This window comes from Mastomys coucha, unplaced genomic scaffold (genome assembly GCF_008632895.1).
Source record: "Mastomys coucha isolate ucsf_1 unplaced genomic scaffold, UCSF_Mcou_1 pScaffold18, whole genome shotgun sequence".
Lineage (NCBI taxonomy): Eukaryota > Metazoa > Chordata > Mammalia > Rodentia > Muridae > Mastomys > Mastomys coucha.
Genome location: NW_022196900.1, coordinates 9,471,015 through 9,490,977, shown reverse-complemented (window position 1 = coordinate 9,490,977; position 19,963 = coordinate 9,471,015). Strand labels below are relative to the sequence as shown.

Genomic DNA, 19,963 nt, shown 5'->3' with positions numbered 1-19,963 from the left:
ACCGTAAAACTAATGCATAGTGATATAGATTTGATATTATCTAAGGTTTTATAACTTCTCCACGTAGGACTTCATTTATGACTGCCATTTGCCATTTTCTATCATTTGAAATACAAGCCCTTATTTTTAAAATAATTTGGAGTTTCAAAGATCTTTGGAGCTTTTAAATAAAGGAACATCTTTGGCTTTATGTGACTAGACTGGAGAATACAGTGTGTGTAATAACTTGTTTTCCTTTTTAAAGCACCTCTTTGTTTTAGAAAGTCTCACTTTGTGCCCTGGCTGGCCTGGAACTGGCTGTGTAGATCTGGCTTCAAACTCAGAGATCTTTGATTTCACAGATAGTAGCTGAAAAGTCAGGCTTGATAAAGCCTGGGTCACAGTGTGCCACTGCGTGAACCCTGAAGATGCTGTTCTTTCTTTTGTCTAGTTGGCTCTTGAATAATGAAAACCTCCTGGACTAGGTAGAAAGCCTAAATAGGTAGAAATCCAAGTCCTTATGCTTTTTAAAGATCAGTCTGTTATAAATCAGTATGTGTTCTTCTATAGCTTGGGCTTCAGTCTCTGCCTGAGATTCATTTGTGTTCTTCATTCTGGGAAGTCCTTTGTTATTTCTCCCATTGTTTCTTAGTTTTTCTAAGAATTCCATTTAAAGCATAGTGAGCTATATTTATTCATTTTTTTTCTCAACATCTTCCAATCTGATTCTCTTTGAGTTAATCCTCCTGTTGAGCATGAACTGATCAAGTTTTATTTGTTTGGTTTTTTTGATTTGCTCCTGTTTTGGCACTTTGCCATTCTTGTTTGTTGTTGGTATTAGTTTCAAGTTCTTGTCAGTTCATCAAAAGTCTTTTCTGGAGCAGAAAATTTTCTCTTCCATGAAGAATAAGAAGGATTCTGAAAATTGTCTTTCACAGGGCTGAGCAGATTCTGTCTTGGGTTACATGCCTTTTTTAGTGTGTATTTTGCAGGAATTAATGGTGACCTCACTGTAGCATAGTTTCATATTTTCCTTTTCCTGATTTCTCACCTTGTATGTGAAATGCAGTTCAGATTACTTGCCTCTCATACCTAGGACTTTGAAGCCTTTGTTCCAACAGTGTTTAGTTACCTGAAATTCACCTAAAGAAGTACAAAGTGAGAAGTTATATGCTATAGATCTTCAGTCAGTGAGGACTGTTACAGAAGAGTGGGTTGGAACTGAAAGACCATTGTAGCCTTTGTAATATTGTATGTTACTTATGTGTTTGTGGTGGTGCTGGTATAGACAGACCAACTGTGTTGCTAGTTGTACAGAGTATATAGCACAAGAGAGGTATATGACTGTAATCCCAGCACTGTGAAGCAGAGGCAAGATGCTATAAGTTTGAGATTGCCTGCCAGAGTGAGTTATAAGGCAGCAGAGTGACACTCAAACATTAAGACAAGATGAAAATTACAAATACAACATTAAGTACATACTACTCGATATCTTTAATGGCACAGCATCATATCTTGTGCTTACTACATCTCTTGATAGTATTATGAAGCTGTGCACTATGGCGTTCACATTATATCGTCTAACCTTTCTCAGCATGCATACCCTCTGTCAGATGACTCAAAAACTAGGTATTTAAAAATCTATTAGGAACCAAAGCACCTTCCTGTTGTCTTTTTCACCTGAAGTTTTGTAGTCTTTATGCTTCTGCCTTATTATCTATTCAAGAGCCTGCTGATTTTTCTCTTTTCTCCTTGTACATGGCTATTCATGTCTGGTTCTGTGTCAGTACGTGGGCTAGTTAAAGATGTTGACCTTGTTGGTCTAGAATGGAGTCACTATGTGCCTCACATGTAAGTTCTTTAGGTGGAGTCCAAGGAGTTGATCATGCTCAAAAGGACTTCAAGAAGGCTGAAACTAAGACTAAGATTGGAGCCTTCAGCAATCTCTGCTGTGCTCTGGCACAACTCCTGGGGTTGACCTTAAGCATGGCACGTGAGGAAATGAAGAATAAAGGCACATTTAGAGAAAGCTGGGATTGGGTAGACTAGATTTTCGGGTGGAAAAGCTGCACTACCCTAGAAGCTCAGCATGCTTATTATGCACTATTTATTATATACAGGTAAACAGCTAGGTGGGGTTTATTGAGTACAGCAGGACAAAGAGAGAGGCTTAGCAAAAAAGGGTAGGAGCAGTAGTCTCTGTAAGGGGAATAGTCTTCAGGCCATAAACATCTTTGGGCCAAGGGAACAGGGGAACAACTATGGTTGACATTTTCTGAATACATTGTCATCATTTGTACTCTACACCTGTGGAAGGCTTTGCCATCTCTCCAAGCCTCACCTAGGGAAGGCTTTGCCAGTCAACCCCAACTTTATAGTTCTTGACATGGAATTCCCTTTGTTGACAGCACATATTCCCTCAGGATTTTACTTGCTCCCCAGAAATCCCTGTACTCACCCTCCAAATGGATATTTAATTACACTCAGATCATATTTACCATAAGCCTGTTTAGTGATACGGAAATGACCATTTATCTTTTTATGACCCAGTGTTGGTGTAATAGTCCCATTATTGGCTACTTTCTGAAGTCTGTTTGGGTTCCTGGCCAACATGTTTTTCTTTTTGGAAATCAGCCCTTTCCTTTGTTCCGTGATATTGACCAGACTGGATCCATTCGTAGGTTTGAAGTTCCTATGGATTTCTGTTCTTTCTTGGGAGCAGTAGTCTTCAGATGTCTTCTATATTGTATAGTAATTGAACAGTTTCCAGTTGTATGTACATGTGTAGATGATTCTGTTTTCTGGTGCTATGCTATATGTAATCACTGTTGCTTCCAGGAAAACTCTGTTTACTGGACTTCCCAGCAGCTAATTATTCTTAGTTGATGTACTACTTATGATATGTTGTATTTAGTTTGAAGTTTGTTTTGTTTATTGAAGTAGGATCTCTGTAGTCCAGGCTAGCCTTGAACTCATTATGTAGCCTAAGCTGGGCTCAAAATCAATGACTCTTCTGTTCAGCTCCTAAATGTTGGAATTATAGGCATTAAGCTGTCACACCTGGCAACATTTGTATTTCTTGATAGTCTGTTTTAGTTTTGGGTAATATGGAACGGGCATTTCTCTTGTGTTTTGGCTCACTGAACTCATTTTTCTTTCTGTTACTATAGGGACAAGCTGTGGGAGGTTTGTGTCTCCATCCTGGGTCTCATGCCTAGAGTCCTTAGGTTGATGCTGCAGAGTCTACGGGTGAATAGAGCTTCTCCAGAGGAGCTGCCTGTTGTAGGCCAGCTGCTTCGCTTGTTGCTCCAGCATGTGCCTCTTAGGTCGCACATGCTGACCAATGCCATCATAGTGCAGCAGATTATCAAGAATATCACGGTAGGCATCATGGAACCCAGTGCTTTGTCCTCTTTGTTAGAGGGAGGGCTAAGGGCTACTTTTGAGAGAATGAATTTCCTGTGTACCAACTGACTCTTTGGAATTCACCAACACTTTCTTTGTCTGTAATTCAGAACCAGTCTTTTAAGAATATGGTCTTTTTTTTTCATCATGTTTTATATTTACACATATGCATATATACATTTACATATGTGGTATATGGTTGTATATATACATATATACACTAATATTTTCACATGTGAAAATATATACTTACATGAATATTTTTATAAGATAGCATATATTTATGCTAGACTTTTAAAACTTGCTTTACTATTAATCTAATACAACATTTTAGGCTTCTTCACTTTTTTTATTAGACATTTTCTTTATTTACATTTCAAATGATATCTCCTTTCCCAGTTTCCTCTCTGGAAAAAAAACAAACAAACCCTGTTCCCTCCCCCCTCCCCTGCTCACCAACCCACCCTCTCCTACTTCCTGGCCCTGGCATTCCCCACACTGGGGCATTGAGCCTTCACAGGACCAAGGGCCTCTTCTCTCATAAGAATACGGTCTTAAGTACTCAAGAAGAAGGTGGCAGCAGAAGTTCAGTTGGTGTAAATGTTGCAGCTCTGAGGGGAAACCTGGGTGCCAAGGAATACCACAAAGTAACACCATAAAACAAACCTCACTGGAGATTCATTGGGAAAGACAGAAGAGTGGCTGCCTCTGCTCTGGAGAGAAGCAGCAAAAAATAAGTAGGATACAAGTTTTATATAGGATTTTGTGAGGGTGCAGAGTAATTTGCCAGGGTGGTCTGGGATTGGAAGAATTTTGTGGCTTGATTTTGGGCTCTCTTTTTTTTTTTTCTTTAGGGCAGAGCCTGGCTTCAGGGGTTGGATGGCTGTTAGAGAAATTGTGGGAAGGGGCAGTTGGAGATTTAGGCACTAGAGACATTGTGAGACTTCTTTGTTTTTTTTTGTTTTTTTTTTTTGAGTAACAGTGATGGCAGCTCTTTTTCACTTCTGTAGTTAAGGTTATTTTTCTATCTGTTAAAATAGGATTAATGCAGGTTTTTGGTGACTGTTAAATGAGAATATTCAAGTAATCTGTTTAGTTATTAAGTGCTACCTAATTGTTTTGGTATCATTGAACAAATAGAAAATTTAAGCTCAGGAACAATTTTATTAAAGTTTGAGAGGGAAACAAGTGCAGCCAAACTGTAAATCTTGGTAACTCTCTAAAGGAAGGGACAAGAAAAGTTATACCCAGTAAGCTGGATCAGAGAATGGATGAGATGGCCAGGAAACCATACCCAGGCTGAGGCCAAAATCTAAAAGAAAAGGATGGTGAGAGAAGAGGGGAAAGGAGAAAGGTGAAGGCTTCACCTTTGCCTCTGTACCTGGCTGGTGGGAGGCCAGTAGTTTTCTCAAAGTCTCCATTAGTGTTCTGGTTGGGAGTAAAAGAGAGATTGTGTATAGATGGCTTTGGGCTTATTCATTGAAGTGTAGTTGTATGTCAGCATCAGAGTTTTTATAAACATGTTCCTGGATGCTTGCTCTAACTTTGCTAAGTCTCTAGACTTAGAGCAATGGGCTGTGTGGCAGCAGATGATTCAAAATAGTAGAAGAGAAAATTCAGTAACTTTGACTATTATCATACCTGTATTAGAGAATCAACCTACTGCTACAAAAGAGAAAGATTGGTAGCTGGCCCTATAGAATTAATCTATTGACATTAGTGTAAGGATCATGAAAACTGATGCCAAGTGGAAGGATTAATGGCATAAGGGATGGATGGTTGTCCATAAATTTTTTTATTACTGTCCAGCATGTCCAGGAGGGAACAGATTTGCAAAGAACTTGTTACTCTTAAGGGCACATCCTGTTTCTCTTGTCACATTAACCAAATAACTGATCCAACTTAAGAGGAAGTACTTAAATATTTGTTTGAGAGGGCACTATTATCATGGGAGTAAGCACTGGCTGTGGGTGTTTGCTGGGTAGATTTACATCTCAGTAGGTCAGGAAGTAGAGGGCCTGGGCCAGGCTGTGTCCAAAGAACCTTCCAAAAGAGCAACACTAGCTGATGACCAGTTTACAAATACCTAAGCTGTTAGGGCCCATTTCATAATCTCAAAATTTTGTAAAGAGTAGGAATTTTCACTGGCTGTAGTAACTCCTAACAGTTGGTTGGTTTGTTTTGTATTTTAAGATTTCTTCTAGTTTATAGAAGGAGAGGATTTATTTTATTTATTTTTTATTTTTTTAGTTTTATTTCTTTACTTACTCACTTTTTACTTCCTGCTTACTGCTCTACCTCCCAGTCACTCCCTCCCACAATCCCTTCCCCCTCCCCTTCTCTGACAGGGTGGAATCCTCCCATCCTGGCACTTCAAGTTTCTGTGTGGCTATGCTCATCCACTCCCACTGAAGCCACACAAGGCAGCCCAGCTAGAAGAACATATCTTACGTATAGGCAACAGTTTTTGGGATAGCCCCTGCTCCAGTTGTTCAGGACCCACGAGAAGACCAAGCTATACATGTGCTACACATGTTCAGGGAGGCCTAGGTCCAGCCCGTGGATGTTCTCCAGCTAGTGGTTGGGGAAGATACTTTTATGGAGGCCATAAAAAATGTCAGGTTCTCAAACTAAAGTGCCTTTGTTTTTGTCTGCAGACTTTGAAGAGTGGCAGTGTTCAGGAGCAGTGGCTTACAGACTTACATTACTGCTTCAGCGTGTACATCAGTGGCCATCCCCAAGGGCCTAGTATATTGAATGCATTGTATTAAAGAAGCACCATGGTACCTCCTATTTGAAATTAATTGTTCATGCACATTCATTTTATTTTGAAGAAAGTCTGATGTAACAGATATTTGCCATTAAACCTCAACTTTTAAAGAAGTTGTTCATGAGCTTCCTTCATTCAGAACTGGGAAAATAAGGTTTAAGAGTTCTTAGTGATCTCACACTGTTTGCCTAGACTAGTACACGGATACAAGGACAGGCTATAGAACATTTTGAATTTCATAAGAGCTAAATATTTACAGCACATAGAGTGAGCTATGTTGCCTTCATTCTATTACCAATGAATCTTTGTGATGTCCTCTAGGTAGACCTGTTTTCCTGATTTTGAATATAATGTACTAAACCTACAGTCTAGGTAATTAGATGAAGTAAACTCTTGCTTCCTGTCCTTTAGTGTGAGCACAGGAGTGACCTGATGTCGTCTTTGCCTCTGTGAAAGCCCATAATCACTAGACCAATACTAAGCCAAGTATTTTTAGCTAGAATGTGGGCTACTTTCACAAAAGAAACTGCATTTGGGGAATGCTACATATTTCTGCAAGTTGGTCAGAAGACACAGAGGGGAAGAGAAGCCCGAGTTGGTAGGCGCATTCTGCTGTAAGCCCTGTCCTGCTGACTTCTTGGTGCTGTGGTATCATTGGTGCCCCTCAGCAGTGAAAGCCCCAGTCAGACTGGGGCTTCGGCGTGTAATCTTTCTGGGCCAATTAGGAAACTGAAAACTGTAAGGAAGCAACAAAATATACTTCTCAGTTCCTGCCGCGGGCCGGCCGATCTGGGCCTCCCTCAACCCGCAGGAGAAACGGGGGTCCTAGTCAGGTTGACAAGGCGTAGGCGAAGAAATGATATCAGAGACGACACATGAAGTATAAGATCTAAATGTATTTCTTAGAAATGGCATCAGGCTTTTACAGTCATTGCAAAAGAGGGATGGTAAATCTGGCAGCTCAATAGTTGAGGTACATCTGAGGCTATCTGAAACATACTGGGTCTAAAGCAGCAGCTATCTCCTCTGGACTGGTACTGCATCCCCTGGGCCAAAGCACTCTGGGCCCGGGGGAATGCAGATTGGATGAATCTTGAGTCCTAGCCCATCTAAGTTCTAGTGCTAGTCCTTCTGCGAGTCCAAGTGCTAGTCCTTCTCCTTGTCCTAGTCCAAGTCCAAGTCCTTATACAAAGTGAAAAGCAGGCTTAAGTAGTATACAGCAAGCAGGGCAAACGTCAAGAGTCACATAGGCAGATGACCGCACATCAAGGTCAGTAGAGTCTGGTAGCTAGGTGTGAAGTAGAAGGAAGAGGAGTGGAGCCTTCCCTGTTGAGGTATTTTGATATTCTTAGGCTAATTCTCTGGTTCTACTGGAAGCAATGACCAGGAGATTTCAATCTAGCGTTTCCTGCTAATTCTCTGGTTCTAGCTCGGGGCAGGCAGTGGGGAGTTCTGACCTGACCTAACACTTCTAGCTAATGCCCTTGAGTGGAAGCCCTTCGATTACTCTCTAGTACATAAGACAATAATCTATTGCCCTAAGGAATGTATTCGACCTCTATTGCTAGCTCTGGGAAGGTAGTATCCTAGAGAGAGATTACACTATGGGAAGCTGGGTGATAAACCGGGATAGGTTAGAAACATTGTGTTGGCCAGAAGACAAATGCCCAATCTTAACTATTTACGAATCATTTCTTGGGGTACCTTTATGCCTAATTATGAGGCCGTGTTGACGATTGGAAAGACTGATCTGGAACACATCTGAGTTAGGAGATACCACTGACTAGTCTGAAATCCAGGAGGCACAGAACCCCTTTTGGGGTCTTATTGCCTCTTATCCTTTATCAGGATTTTATCCCCGATATTTTGGATGTGACTGGAGTAGACGAGTGTGCGTAGCAAGTTCCACCTTAGTACAGTGGGCAGTTTCTAAATGCATACACTAAGCCATGATTTTGATCTAAACTTTAAAATGTCTCTTGTGATATTTGTCACAGTATGTTCCAGGGAAATAAAGAGTTGAGGGTGGCTGCTGTGGCCCGGGTTTCCTGTCTCATTTAAGTAGGTTCTCTGGAGTGAAAAGCCCAGGCCCGTGCCAGTTAGCTGTTAGAAATCCCAGGCCAGCAAGCAGCTCCTTTAATGCAGGTGTTGTTACTTACACTGGTGAGTATGGCAGTTTTCATTTCCAGCCAGCAAGCACACAGCTAGGCAGTCCAGACCGTCTGAGCACTCTGCTCTGGTCCTTTCAGTGCACGCCAAGAGGAATAAAGTAACACTGAGTAGGAGTATCCAGGAGAAAACATTTGAACCTTGTCTTTGACCACATATGCTGGGTAATAAGGCTTTAGGTGTAGATAGTAAAGCTTTCTCATGAATAAGAGTTTACAGAGAGCAGAATTCCACACTGGTTCTGATCTTCCTCTGGGCTCAAGTCTTTGACTTGTTTTTTGATTGACTGGCTGGTTGCAGGTTGTAAGAAAACTTCTTTGATCTTCCACTGTGGTCAAGATGTATAGACTGCAAATTGTTCACTGTTAAAAGCAAATGGATATTTATATTATTGATCTTAATGGAAGAGAGGAGTTGTTTGTGGTAGGATAAAAGGATTTGGGATGGGCCTCTCCCTGGTGCCAAGGAAGGGAGTGATGAGCCAGGTACCTAGATAATGATGACTAGTTCTTCCTCACCTCACTGATAGGGAACTGGACTGGGAGGGGTTGTAAGTGGATATTAGATCTTGAGTGGGTGGGAATGGTAACATCCCCAGCATGCCTTTCACATGGCACATGATTTATATACAGCTTACAGTCCTTTTGCCACATACTTTTATAAGCCAACCAAAAAAAAAAAAAGGCCTTAGGGACATATAGATAGGAATCTCAGGGTGGGTTGTTTTTTTTGTTTTGGGGGAGTTGGGGTTTTTTGTTTGGTTTTGTTTTTTTTGAGGCTCTCTGTTTGTAGCCTAGGCTAGCTTTCAATTCACAACGCTCCTCCCTCAGTCTCCTGATAGTTGGGATTACAGGTACTGTGCCTGCATGTCAATAGATTTCTTGAGGCTTGTGACCTTGGAAAAACACTTTTAGGGTGCAACAAAACATTAATTTCATACTCTACCAAATGACAGGGCACAAAAATGGTGAGGAAACCTTCTTAAGAAACACTGCTGTATTTTACTACTAACAGATCGTAATGTGGAAGATTAAGTATGCGATGTGGACAGTTTGTGCAAAGGAACGTACCTTCATTTTTCCTGATTTCAAATTACTGCTTTTGGACCTTGGGCACTGTAACTGTATCTTGAAGTAAGTTGTCATCTGTATTCCCCTCCGTAGGTGGAGGCATATATTGAGTTCCTACAGAGGTGCCATTACCAGTAGCCACATGAGCTGTGGTCATTCCTCTTGGTAGTGGGAAGCTTGTCATTTTAAAGAGATGGGCACAGGTGGCTGTGTGTCAGTAAAGACCTAGGTTGAAATCCTGTGCATGATAGTGTGGGTGTAGAAGATTACAGAAAGCAAAGATTGCTTATTTGGGTCTCATGCATACAAAGCAGTAGTCCAGGGAGGCTACATCTTGGGATTTCCATCATTTTCTGCCTTTCTATGTGCAAAGCCTTAGGAGGGCACTTCCTCAAATTGGAACAGCAACATGTACACTGTGGAAAGCAATTTTTAAAGAATTGAAAAGCCTGCCGAGCAAAATCAGAAAACCCTTAGCACCACTGAATTCCTAAATAAAAAGCAAATTAATAATTCAGTGAAGTTAATGCTTTCCTTTGTGGCTCAATCTGATTCCATGTTTTAGCACCTTCTGTGTATGTTCAGTTCATTGAAATGACTTATAGATATGCCTTTAACACATATAGCCCAGTTAAACTTTAGCACCTATCTGACTGGCTTTATTAATTGCTTTGTGCTTACTTTGGGTGTGGTTGGACCTAACCTGTATTCCCTCAAATTTTGGGCTAGACAAAGATTTTTACTTGATTTCGAATAGGTCAGAAGTTTATAGAACAAGTTGCTTGTTTTAAAGAAGTATGTATTTACATTAAGTCTAATATTGAATATGTTTACTCAGTCTTTTCTTAGAAATCTCTATGCTGCTAAACATATTCATTTTTAAGGACTTCTGATAAGTCTGGATTTGAGAGAATGACCTGATTACCTGCTTTGTATTTAATTATGTCTAAATGCCATATATCTCATAATATGTGACAGTTCTGCTTTTTGACATATTTCTCCAGTCCAGTATAAGGACAATCTTACCACATCTGTGGCCCTTGATTCCTTTGAAAATTTCTGACCACCCCACCTGCTACTTCGTGATCAGCCTGCCTTGTGTTACATGAATTAGTCAACTCTTATTAAAGATTTCGCAGTAATTACTCTGCTTTTCCCCACCAAAACCTAAATGAATGCTAAAGTTCATGCTGACAGTTATTGTTCACCTTCCAGCTGCTCTCTGTTTCTGCAGGATGGCCCTGGAGAGCAGAGAGGGTGGGGGAGGGTGTTGCCATAGCCACCTGTGGAGATAGGCCTGACCTGGCATTAGCTGCTGACAGCCCTGAACTTATCACCCATGCTTAATGCTGGCGTGAAGGAAGAGGTCCTGAGTAAAACTCACATGTGTTGTGAGGGAAAAGATGTTCCCTGTGCTGCTCCTGTGGATGCAAGTGTGCTATAGAGCCTGAGCGGAATATGCTTTAATGTTTGTGCTGGTCTTCCATCTGTGGTAAGAAGAGGTTATTAAAAATGTGACAAAGATTCCAACATATATCTTTGAAGAAAGATATTTATGCAAAGAATATAATCTTTTATCAATAATAAATGGCTGTCATTTATTGATTCTATTGGAGGTAGTAATTTTTGGTTGTGAAAAACATTTGTGTCTTAAAGATGTTGATGGCAGTAACTCATGGAAGGGGTAAAAAGCCAATCTGCTGTTAAAGGATCATGGGAAATTCATCCCATGCTGTCCCCCATCTGCTCTCCCACTGTAGTGGCTTCCTTACCTGAACTGGGATGAAGCACAGGAGGGACTTTTGAAGATTTGATGGGATGAAGTCCTTTCCCTTCTTGAGAACAACCTGCAACCAACCAACAGATAGTCACCTATCTGACTAATGGATGCTCAGTTCTGAGCTCTTACTGAGGTGAGGGCTTGCAGGGGTCTGCCAGGATAAATTAGGCATGGCATGGGAATACTGTTTTTGTTTTGTTTTGTTTTTGTTTTTTTCTTTTTTCCTGTTATCTGAAAAGTTTGGGACCAGAAATGCTTCAAATTTTGGAAGGGTTTTGTTATTAGTTTTGTGGTTGGGTGGTTGGATTATTTGGTTTGGGTATATTTACATGGACCTTTCTGGCTGAGCATCCCTAATCCAAAAGTCCAAAAGCTGAAATTATTCCAAATTGGAAACTTAAGTGATTGAAGACAAGGCAGGTTGAAATGCTGTCAAACTTCCAGGGATGTTCCTAAGGAGACCTGGGCTCTGTGTTTATTGAGGCGCTAGCCAGACTATGCAAGGATAGCTGGGTAGCAAACTGCTGATTTATCTTGAGGGCCTTTTGCAGAGCTAGAAATACTTTAGTTTACAACAGCTCATCTGTTAAACAGTGATTTGAGTTGTGGACATTTGCACAGGTGAGCAACACCATGCTATCTCAGCATACAAATGGCCAAAGTGACATAGGGTCTGAGAACCCAGGAGGTGGGTAAAGCGAGGCCCAAGCAGAAATCTGAGAGATTTAGGTGTTGAGCTTTCCAATCTTGAGACCTAGAAGAGGGGCTCTCAGCATTAAAGACTAGTAAACAGTCAGCTGGTACTTGCCAGTAAAATATCTTCTAGAATCTGGATGGGGGGCTATCTAATTAAGTCTTATTGCACATTATGGCATAGCACTCAGGATCCCAGGGTGCTTGTTACAAAGTGCCCAGAAGAATACTTACCATAGATCTGCCTGAGAATTGAGTGCCTGGACGACTTGGTGGCCAACGTGCCTTTGGATGGAGTCTTCGATGTTCTGCTTACTGAGATGGTCTTTGGGAATTTGAATTCTAGTTCTTTCCTCCACACCTGAAGGAGCAGGGCTGTGCACACTTGGGTACATCTGAGCACATCTCTGGCTCCAAGCTGCTTCAAATGCAGAAGCTTAGACAGGTGCTTCCTGAGCTGGTAGCTGGAGGGGTCATAGAGGACAGGCTTTAGGACACTGCAGTGCTGACAGCTACAGGAATGGGACTTGCTTACTTAAGAGGAGGCTCAGGAGCTCCCTTCTCAGTTTCAACATTCATGTTGACTACTGAGAGACTTGAACTGGGTAAGCCCTGACCCTCCAGCAGCAACAGGCGGGTGAGACAGGCTGAGGTGTCATGCAAGAGCCAGAGGCTGGATGTTTGTTTGGGAGGCTTTCCATGGCTGCTTGGTATTCCATTGGATTTTAAAGGGGGAGTAGGTGTTGCCTAGCAGAGAAAAGCATTCTAGGCAGCAGTGATGGAGCATTTGTGCCTAAAAGATTTGGTCAATGCACAGTGAGTTTGGTTAGGGAAAGGAAGTAAGACTGTACTAATACTGTAAGGAGCCACCATTATTGATCACACTACATTCCAGGCACCCTCCTAAGGCTTGAGACCTGGGGAGGCAAACTTAGGACATTCATATAACGGTGATATCAAACCCTGGGGGTCTGGCTTAGCACTGCTGACAGGTGTGCTCTGCCCATGGTGGGTATGCATGGAGGGTTTTAGGAGAGAGGCAAAGATTACTATGATGGCCCTGTTGGGAAGTGAAGCCTGTGTCATGAATGGTGGCAGTGTTTACATTTAGTGTGTGTTGTGGGCTCTAGATCATAAGTACTTGCAAATTTAATGAAGAGGACTGTCTTGAACCATTTAACAGCGTCATTAGTGTTCATCTGTATCTATCTATATTACTGTGACTTACAGGAGAGCAACCAGCGCTGTGCCTGTGTGACAATACACCAAAGACAGGGTAACCTTCTTACTGGGCTTGGTGTAGGCCCTTCCTGCTTCCTCAGAGGCCGACTTCATGATTCTTCCCACCGAGTAATTAACTATAGCGTCTCTTGACTGGGTGGTACAGTTTCATTTGGCTGAAATGCCAAGTATCCTCCCTGTTCTCTGCTCCAACTCACTAGGAAGCCCAGGCATTGGCTGTGTTGTGGGGGCTTCAGCTTTCAGCCTGCCTTTGAGCACCTGGCACATGGATGGGAGGTGGGAACACAGTAGTCCCAGGCAGAGGAACAGTCCCCATCTCCTATTTTCAAGAACACACCCCTGCTTGGGGTTAACTCTGTTCCCTTTTAACCACAGGCTGTCAAGGTTCTTCCTACCGTCTAACATGTTGCTAATTTATACCCGTAAATGCCAGGGAAATGCTGTTAAGAGTTGGCTCTGTGTGTTGTTAAAAATCAAGCATTTTTACATAGCTCTTTTTCAACTTAGCTTGTCCACTATGCAGTTTTAATGTTTAAAATAGTCAAGTTTAAAGCAGGGTTGGCGAGGACTGGGAGCTGGAGGTAAAGCACTCGCCACACAAGCATGAGGATTGCAGTTTGGATCACAGCACCCATGTAAATGCCAGGAGGTCTGGCAGCCTAGCTGGCTGGCTCTGAGTTCATTTGAGAGTCCCTGCTCAACAAGCAAAGTGAATGTGATAGAGGAAGGATCATATACATAAGACACCTTAAAACACAGGTAAATTAAAATTACAACCCTAAGACTCATTTTTTTCTGGACTCATTTTTTTCTAAGGCTCCATCTTCTAGCTGGACATGTTCTCTACAAAAGTGGCCTGCATTTCATGAGTACACGAGTGGCTAGTCCTGTCCCCTTAGCCCTTCACTGTCTCTTACGCTTGGTTCAGGACACTGCTCAAGGACACAACTTTGGGCTTCATTTGATAAGCAGAGAATAGTTGAAACAATCCCTCAGTATGGCTTCCCATGGACTCTTTGAGAGTTACGTCCCACCCCAGATCTGCACAGCAGTGCAGCCCAAGAGGCCCTGCATAATCACCTGCACAGGTGGGTGTGCACTGTGAGTCACTGGTCTCGTTTACTCTGGACACTTAGTGACAGGACCTGTCAACCTCTGACTCTTCAAAGGAGTCTGAGAACAGACAGTCTGAGGAGAGCCCTTTGGGCTAGGGAGCAGCTGCAGAGCCTGACAGGGTAAGCCTGCTGTTTTCAGCCAAGAAGCTTACAGCAAAGCTTACCTGGCTGGTGGCCAGTGTGTGTGCAGGTATGGTTTCCCAAGTGGAGGGAGAGGCTATTCCCACCTGTGGCTTGGCAGGGTGTCACCACCTTAAAGTCAGTACTGGCACCTTCTGCCCCAGAATGTTTGTGAGCTCATGCATCTCCCTCTGCCTTGGGAGCTCATTTGTAGGGTGGGGTGAGGACAGACCTCCCTCGTGGTATTATGAAGACTTGTCCTGATAAATGCAGACTGCTGTTGACAATGGCTGTGATAATAGTGGCTGTTGTACAAGTGTTGCCTGGTGTGTGAGTACTACCCAGGCATCCCTTCTCTAACCTCAAACAGGAGCACAGGCACCTCTATCTGTTGCCATTATGACTGTAGCAAACACACTAGCAATGGAAGGAAAGGCTCTGGGGTGTGGGCCAGTCAAAGGGTCAAGCGCTGTTACTACAGGCACAAGTTATTTTCCTGAGTGTCTAAGACTCCTGATCCTTGTCTTGACAGCCTCCTTAGTGTGGCTGGAACCATGGGGACAGATGGGAACAGACGTAAGGGCACATTATTCAAAGGCCAGAGGAGCACAAACCAGATGGCTTGGCCTGGGTTACATAGTCTTTGGTGGGGTGTTCCCAGAGGCCTTGCCTCGACTGGTTGCTCTGCTCCCTGCTTCTACTGTTTCCTTCTGGCCCTTTCTTTTTCTCCTGAGGTTGTGTTACACATGGCACAGAGTTCCCAGTGACCTGTTGTTTTGCCACCATTAGACCCCAGCATTAGAGGCCACATAACCCCACTGAGCCCAGGGGGCCCCTTCCCTGTGCTGTCACCAAGGAAAGGCTTCATTTGGATAGAGTGCTCACTACAGTGTGAGGGAGACTGAGAAACAAGAAAACGTGTCTCTGCTCTGAAGGGGTCAGGCTGCATACACTGTCTCAGTCCTGTCGCATGGCCTCCACCCCGGGCTGCTACTCAGTCTGAGTGTAATGGTGGCTCCAGTGGGTTTATATAGTTCAGGCACAGTGATCGTGGCTATCTAAGCACTGGCTTAGATATTTGAGAGTGACTTAATTCCTGGATTAGAGAGTAAAAAAAAAGGTCTTGTGTGGAACCACTGCGATGACTGGGTAGGTAAAGGCATCTGCCACCAAGTCCAATGACCTGTGTTCAATTCCCAAGACCCACATGCTAGAAGGAGAGAACCAACTTCTGCAAGTTTTCCTTACATACACACACACACACACACACACACACACACACACACACACTAAATGTTAAAATACAAATTTTAAAAAGAGCTCTTGTATATGGTGTGCCAGAGTTAACAAAGCATACATTATCACATCATAGAGCCTACCTACCATAAACATGAGGTGCAAGGGTCGACAAATCCCACCTCCAAGGTGGGAAAACGGAGGGTCAAGGGAAGCACAGGTAATTGTCAGAGCTGCAGTGGAAACTGGGTGGTGTGGTTGCAAACCATGGCTTTACTGCCCTGTCCTAGGCACTTTCCTCTTCCATTTTACTTACACCATGTAAAGTGCTGGGAGGGAGAGGCATACCTGCATGAAAAGGCTCCATCCAACTGCCTTTATCCTGAAGACAGACCTCACTGTCCTGAGGTCTCACTGGGACATCAGATAGCACAGTCAAAATGTCAGAACTGAAGCAGATTGCAGCCCCTTGCCCTCCTACCTTCGCCAAGCTCGTTGGATAACTGCCGCTGCCTTGTTTTTTCTTCGAAACAGCTCTTTCCTGCTTCGTTCCCTCTGGATTATCAGCAGGCGCTGCTCTACAGGAAGAAGGTGAATATTCACACTCTGTGCAGGTGGGGGGCCACGAGTCCCGTCCTTCTCTGGAGATGCACATAGGTCCTCATAAAGCTTCTTGCATCCTGACCTCAGCTCTTCTGTGCTGAGTGGCAAATCTGGGGAGACCCCTCCTATAAGCTTGTCCTGGGCCATCTTGTTTCTTGGTGTGCGATGGTGGAAGGAACTCTCCTCAGCACACGTAACGTCCCCCTTGGCACTGCCAGGCCGGCTGGACCCAGCTGGGGAGCACCTGTCTCTGAGCTGATGGGTGCGGCTCTTCTGGGAAGCACCTCTGGGCCTAGGTGCCCTGTCCTGTCTCTTGCTGTGCTTCCTGGGGCGGTCCTGCTGGGAAGCACTTGCAAGTGCAGGGCTGTAGTCTTCTCCTTTCTCAGCAGGCCGGGCTGACCCAGTGGACAAGGGCTGCCTGGCTCTGCTTGGCCCCTCCTCACACCTTGGGTGTTTGCCATTGGTCTCACCTCTGCACTTCTCCACAGAGGATGTTCCCTGGTGCCTGGAGCTGTCACCACCTTCGCAGGATCTGGGGTGCATACAGGCAGAGGGGCCTCTGCAGTGTTCCCTGGGTGTTTCTTGGGTAGACAAGGAAAGAGAATAGCAGTCAGTGTCTGAAACTCCCAGGTGAGGGCACTTCTAGAGAGATGCAGACACATCCATTAGCATCACAGTAACCATGGTAATGTGATCAGAACAAAACTCATCTCTTCTCTCTAACAACCTGATGGGTTAGGCAACCTGAAAGCACTCTGCTGTCACTCCCTAGAATGGCAGGATCATCTTTTTAGAGGCATCTTCTTGCCTTCCAGGAAATAAACAATGAAAGGCAGAAGGACAAAGGTGTAATGTGAATGTACCACTGTCCGGCAGTGTAGCAGGTATGGGGTAGTATTATTGTATACTTGGCTGTGTTAAAACAAAGCCTTGTAGGCAGAATGTTAACAGGAGTGAAGACCCTGGAAGGAGATAGAGCTCCTGAAAGGCTCGACCTATTGGAAGTAACAACTCACATTAAAGTGTGCTCGCTGGCACTAGGAGATGAAGATGATGTGTCTCAACCTAGACTCCAAATGGGCCAAGTCTCTCTTGTGAACTTGAAACCAGTCTTGTATTCCATGTGGGTTTGGTGTGTATTTCTTAACCATATGACACATTAATTCACAAACTGGTCTCAGGATGAGTTATCCCAGGATGTCCCACAAAAGCATATGTAATGTCCTCAACTAAGCCTACATATACAAAGGGTGTCTTCTGAGGATGATATCATAGTCAAAAAAACTATAAAATGTACAAGTGAGCAGTCTGCCTTGAACAATAACTGATGTACACATGGCAGGATTGGGTCTCTTGGAAGTTGGGTAAACACACATGAGCTTAAAAATGTGCAAAAGGTATGTCTGAAAAAAGTGAACGTGACACATAAAGCAGTGCTTTGTTCTCAATGAAAATAGTATTTTCTCAATGAAAATAGCACCAGTATAAGCGTCAGGAAGGAACTTCCACTTTTGAAAAGGTAGAGTTGACACATGCTCCACTGAGGACATGGAATTCAGAATAAATGATAGCAGCCATAGAACGTGTTGAGCTAACCAGGCAGAAATAACAACAAGCAAGATCCAGGAGTCTCTTGTGAGCAGAGTGATGGAGAAGGCCCTTAGGGTCACAGATCCCAAGGTCTGGAGGTCAGTCTTTCAGCCTAGAACCTGCTAAGAAGTGTTCTTTGGGATTGGAACCCTGGACAGCCATGCCCATGGAGACAAAGGAGATTTGTGGCAGTATCTGAGCTCTGGGGAGAGGACCATGGGCATCTTGAATTGCTAGTTCTCACATTGTCAGGTTTTATATCAGCTTAGGGTGCAAGTTACTTCCATAGCTTTTTATATCAGTGTTCAGTTCTCAGCCAGAAATATATAGGCTCATGAGTTAAGTCAGCAGAGCAAGTGAGAACAAGTGTATACATATACAGAGATATATGAGATTACATATTATAAACATCATGTATCATTTGCAAGAGAATATATTGTAATGGTTTGAATGAGAATGGCTTCTATATGCTCAAATATTTGAACATGTGGTCCCCAGTTTGGAGAAGGTTAGGAGGTGTGGCCTCGTTGGAGAAGGCATGTCACTGAGAGTGGGCTTAGAGCTCTCAAAAGAGCACCCCATTCCCAGTTAGCTCTCTTTGCTCTGGTCCCATGCCTGCCTGCCTGCTGTCATGATCCCATCACAATGGCCATGGACTCACTGTCTGAAACCGTAAGCCTCAGTAAACTGTTGTTTAAGTTGCCTTGGTGATGGAGTCTATTCATAGTGTCACAGCACTGGGTCCCTGGGGAAGTCTATCTAGTAGCAATGTGATTAAAGGACAGAATAAATGCTTATCAGAAAGTGCAGAAGTCCAAGGTCAAAGGCCACCATCATAACTCTGTCCAGTCCACAGCACACCTGCCTGGCTTTGCAGTATCCTTATGACAGAGTACTTTAGAAGAAGGTTGGCGTGCACTGCCCTATCCCATGCATTTACTCAGAGTCTGCAGAGGAGCTGCACATCAGCAGAGCTGCACTGTGCACATGAGGCTCCTGGGTAATCAGTGTGTGCTCACAGCTGGAGGGAAGAATACAGTGATGTGGTCCTCAGCCTTGACTGCTAATTCAGCACAGCTGGGACAGTATGGGCTCCAAAGTTTGCTAAATGAACATGAATGACTGAGTGACCTGGGCAGTCATCTGTAAGAGCATGCACCCAGTAAAGACTTTCTGTTTATGGCTGAACACTGGTGTTTTACTTCTGGATCGCCAGCCCAATAGTTTACCCAACTACTTCTTCAATTATTTTGTAGTGTTAGAAACCCTGTGAGCTGGGTACTGACACAGCTCCTTACAGTTATGAGAGAATGTGCTGGGATGCAGGTGCCCCCCCCCCCACTGTATTGACATTGCATAAGCCTGTGCAATGTCACTGTGGAGTGTCATCTACTCAGAGGAGAAGTTGAACTGTTACTTTCTTAAATCTTGGCTCAAGAGCAGAGTGTAGCAGAAGTGATGTGAATGTTCTGGAGTGTATACTTTCAGGCCGTACAACTTCTGCCTTCTCTTTGAACACTAATGAAGATGACTATACGCAGTGACAGGCCATACAGAAGAGATCTGAGGCCCCTCAACCATCAGCAGCACTGCTCAGTCAACCCTGACTCTAGCACCTAGCGAGTAAGCCCAGGTGACCCTTAGAATGGTGCTGCCCTAACAGAGGCCCTTGACATTGACTTTGGAACTGGCTGAGCAGAAACTGCTAGAGCAATGAAGAGACTATAGTGAGGTTATGAGAGCGGGGGATGAACTGTCGCTGGAGTCTGGAGAAGGGTAAGCCTTGTTATTCAGTGCACAAGGACTGGGAGCACGGTTCCTATAGTAACTTAGGAGATATGACACTACCCAGTGAACTTGGAGATGCTGCTCAGGTGGTCTGATGGCAGGAAAAAGTATTGACTGCCTTTAAAGCTGCAACTGTGTTTTTGGGATTGAACCCCTCAAGTCCTCAGGCTTGGAGGCAAGACTTACAAAGGTTTAGTAGCTCTGGCTTGCTCCTATGTTACATGAAGTAATTGTTATTGGTTGGTTTGGATTCCTTCCTTTCTCCTCAGCTTCACTAAGAGCATAGGTTGAATTTATGATATGACCTTGTCTTTATTTTCTGTCAGTTCATCTGCACACATAGTGGACAGAAAAAGAGATTCCTACAAATTGTCCTCACCTCCACATGTGCACCATCACACAC

At 43.6% G+C, this 19,963-nt stretch overlaps 2 protein-coding genes across 6 annotated transcripts in view; one reads left to right on the top strand and one right to left on the bottom strand.

Annotated features, from left to right (window-relative positions):
- Positions 1-6,267, top strand: part of Tex10 (testis expressed 10) — a 35,931-nt gene extending 29,664 nt beyond the window's left edge. The window contains exons 12-13 of the mRNA XM_031377366.1: positions 3,150-3,360; positions 6,042-6,267. Coding sequence (XP_031233226.1) covers positions 3,150-3,360; positions 6,042-6,155 — 325 coding nt within the window. The 3' untranslated portion in view covers positions 6,156-6,267. The remainder of the gene's footprint in view (positions 1-3,149; positions 3,361-6,041) is intronic.
- A 1,929-nt stretch (positions 6,268-8,196) lies between these two features.
- The window catches only part of Invs (inversin), a 150,593-nt gene continuing 138,826 nt past the window's right edge, over positions 8,197-19,963 (bottom strand). For 4 of the 5 annotated variants that reach the window (XM_031377361.1, XM_031377360.1, XM_031377362.1 and 1 more), the window contains 4 exons: positions 16,061-16,763; positions 12,101-12,330; positions 11,166-11,240; positions 8,197-8,685 (listed from right to left, as the gene is read on the bottom strand). In XM_031377361.1, the coding sequence (XP_031233221.1) occupies positions 8,582-8,685; positions 11,166-11,240; positions 12,101-12,330; positions 16,061-16,763 (1,112 nt within the window). In that variant the 3' untranslated portion in view covers positions 8,197-8,581. The remainder of the gene's footprint in view (positions 8,686-11,165; positions 11,241-12,100; positions 12,331-16,060; positions 16,764-19,963) is intronic. The other variant, XM_031377363.1, reaches the window with a different exon arrangement.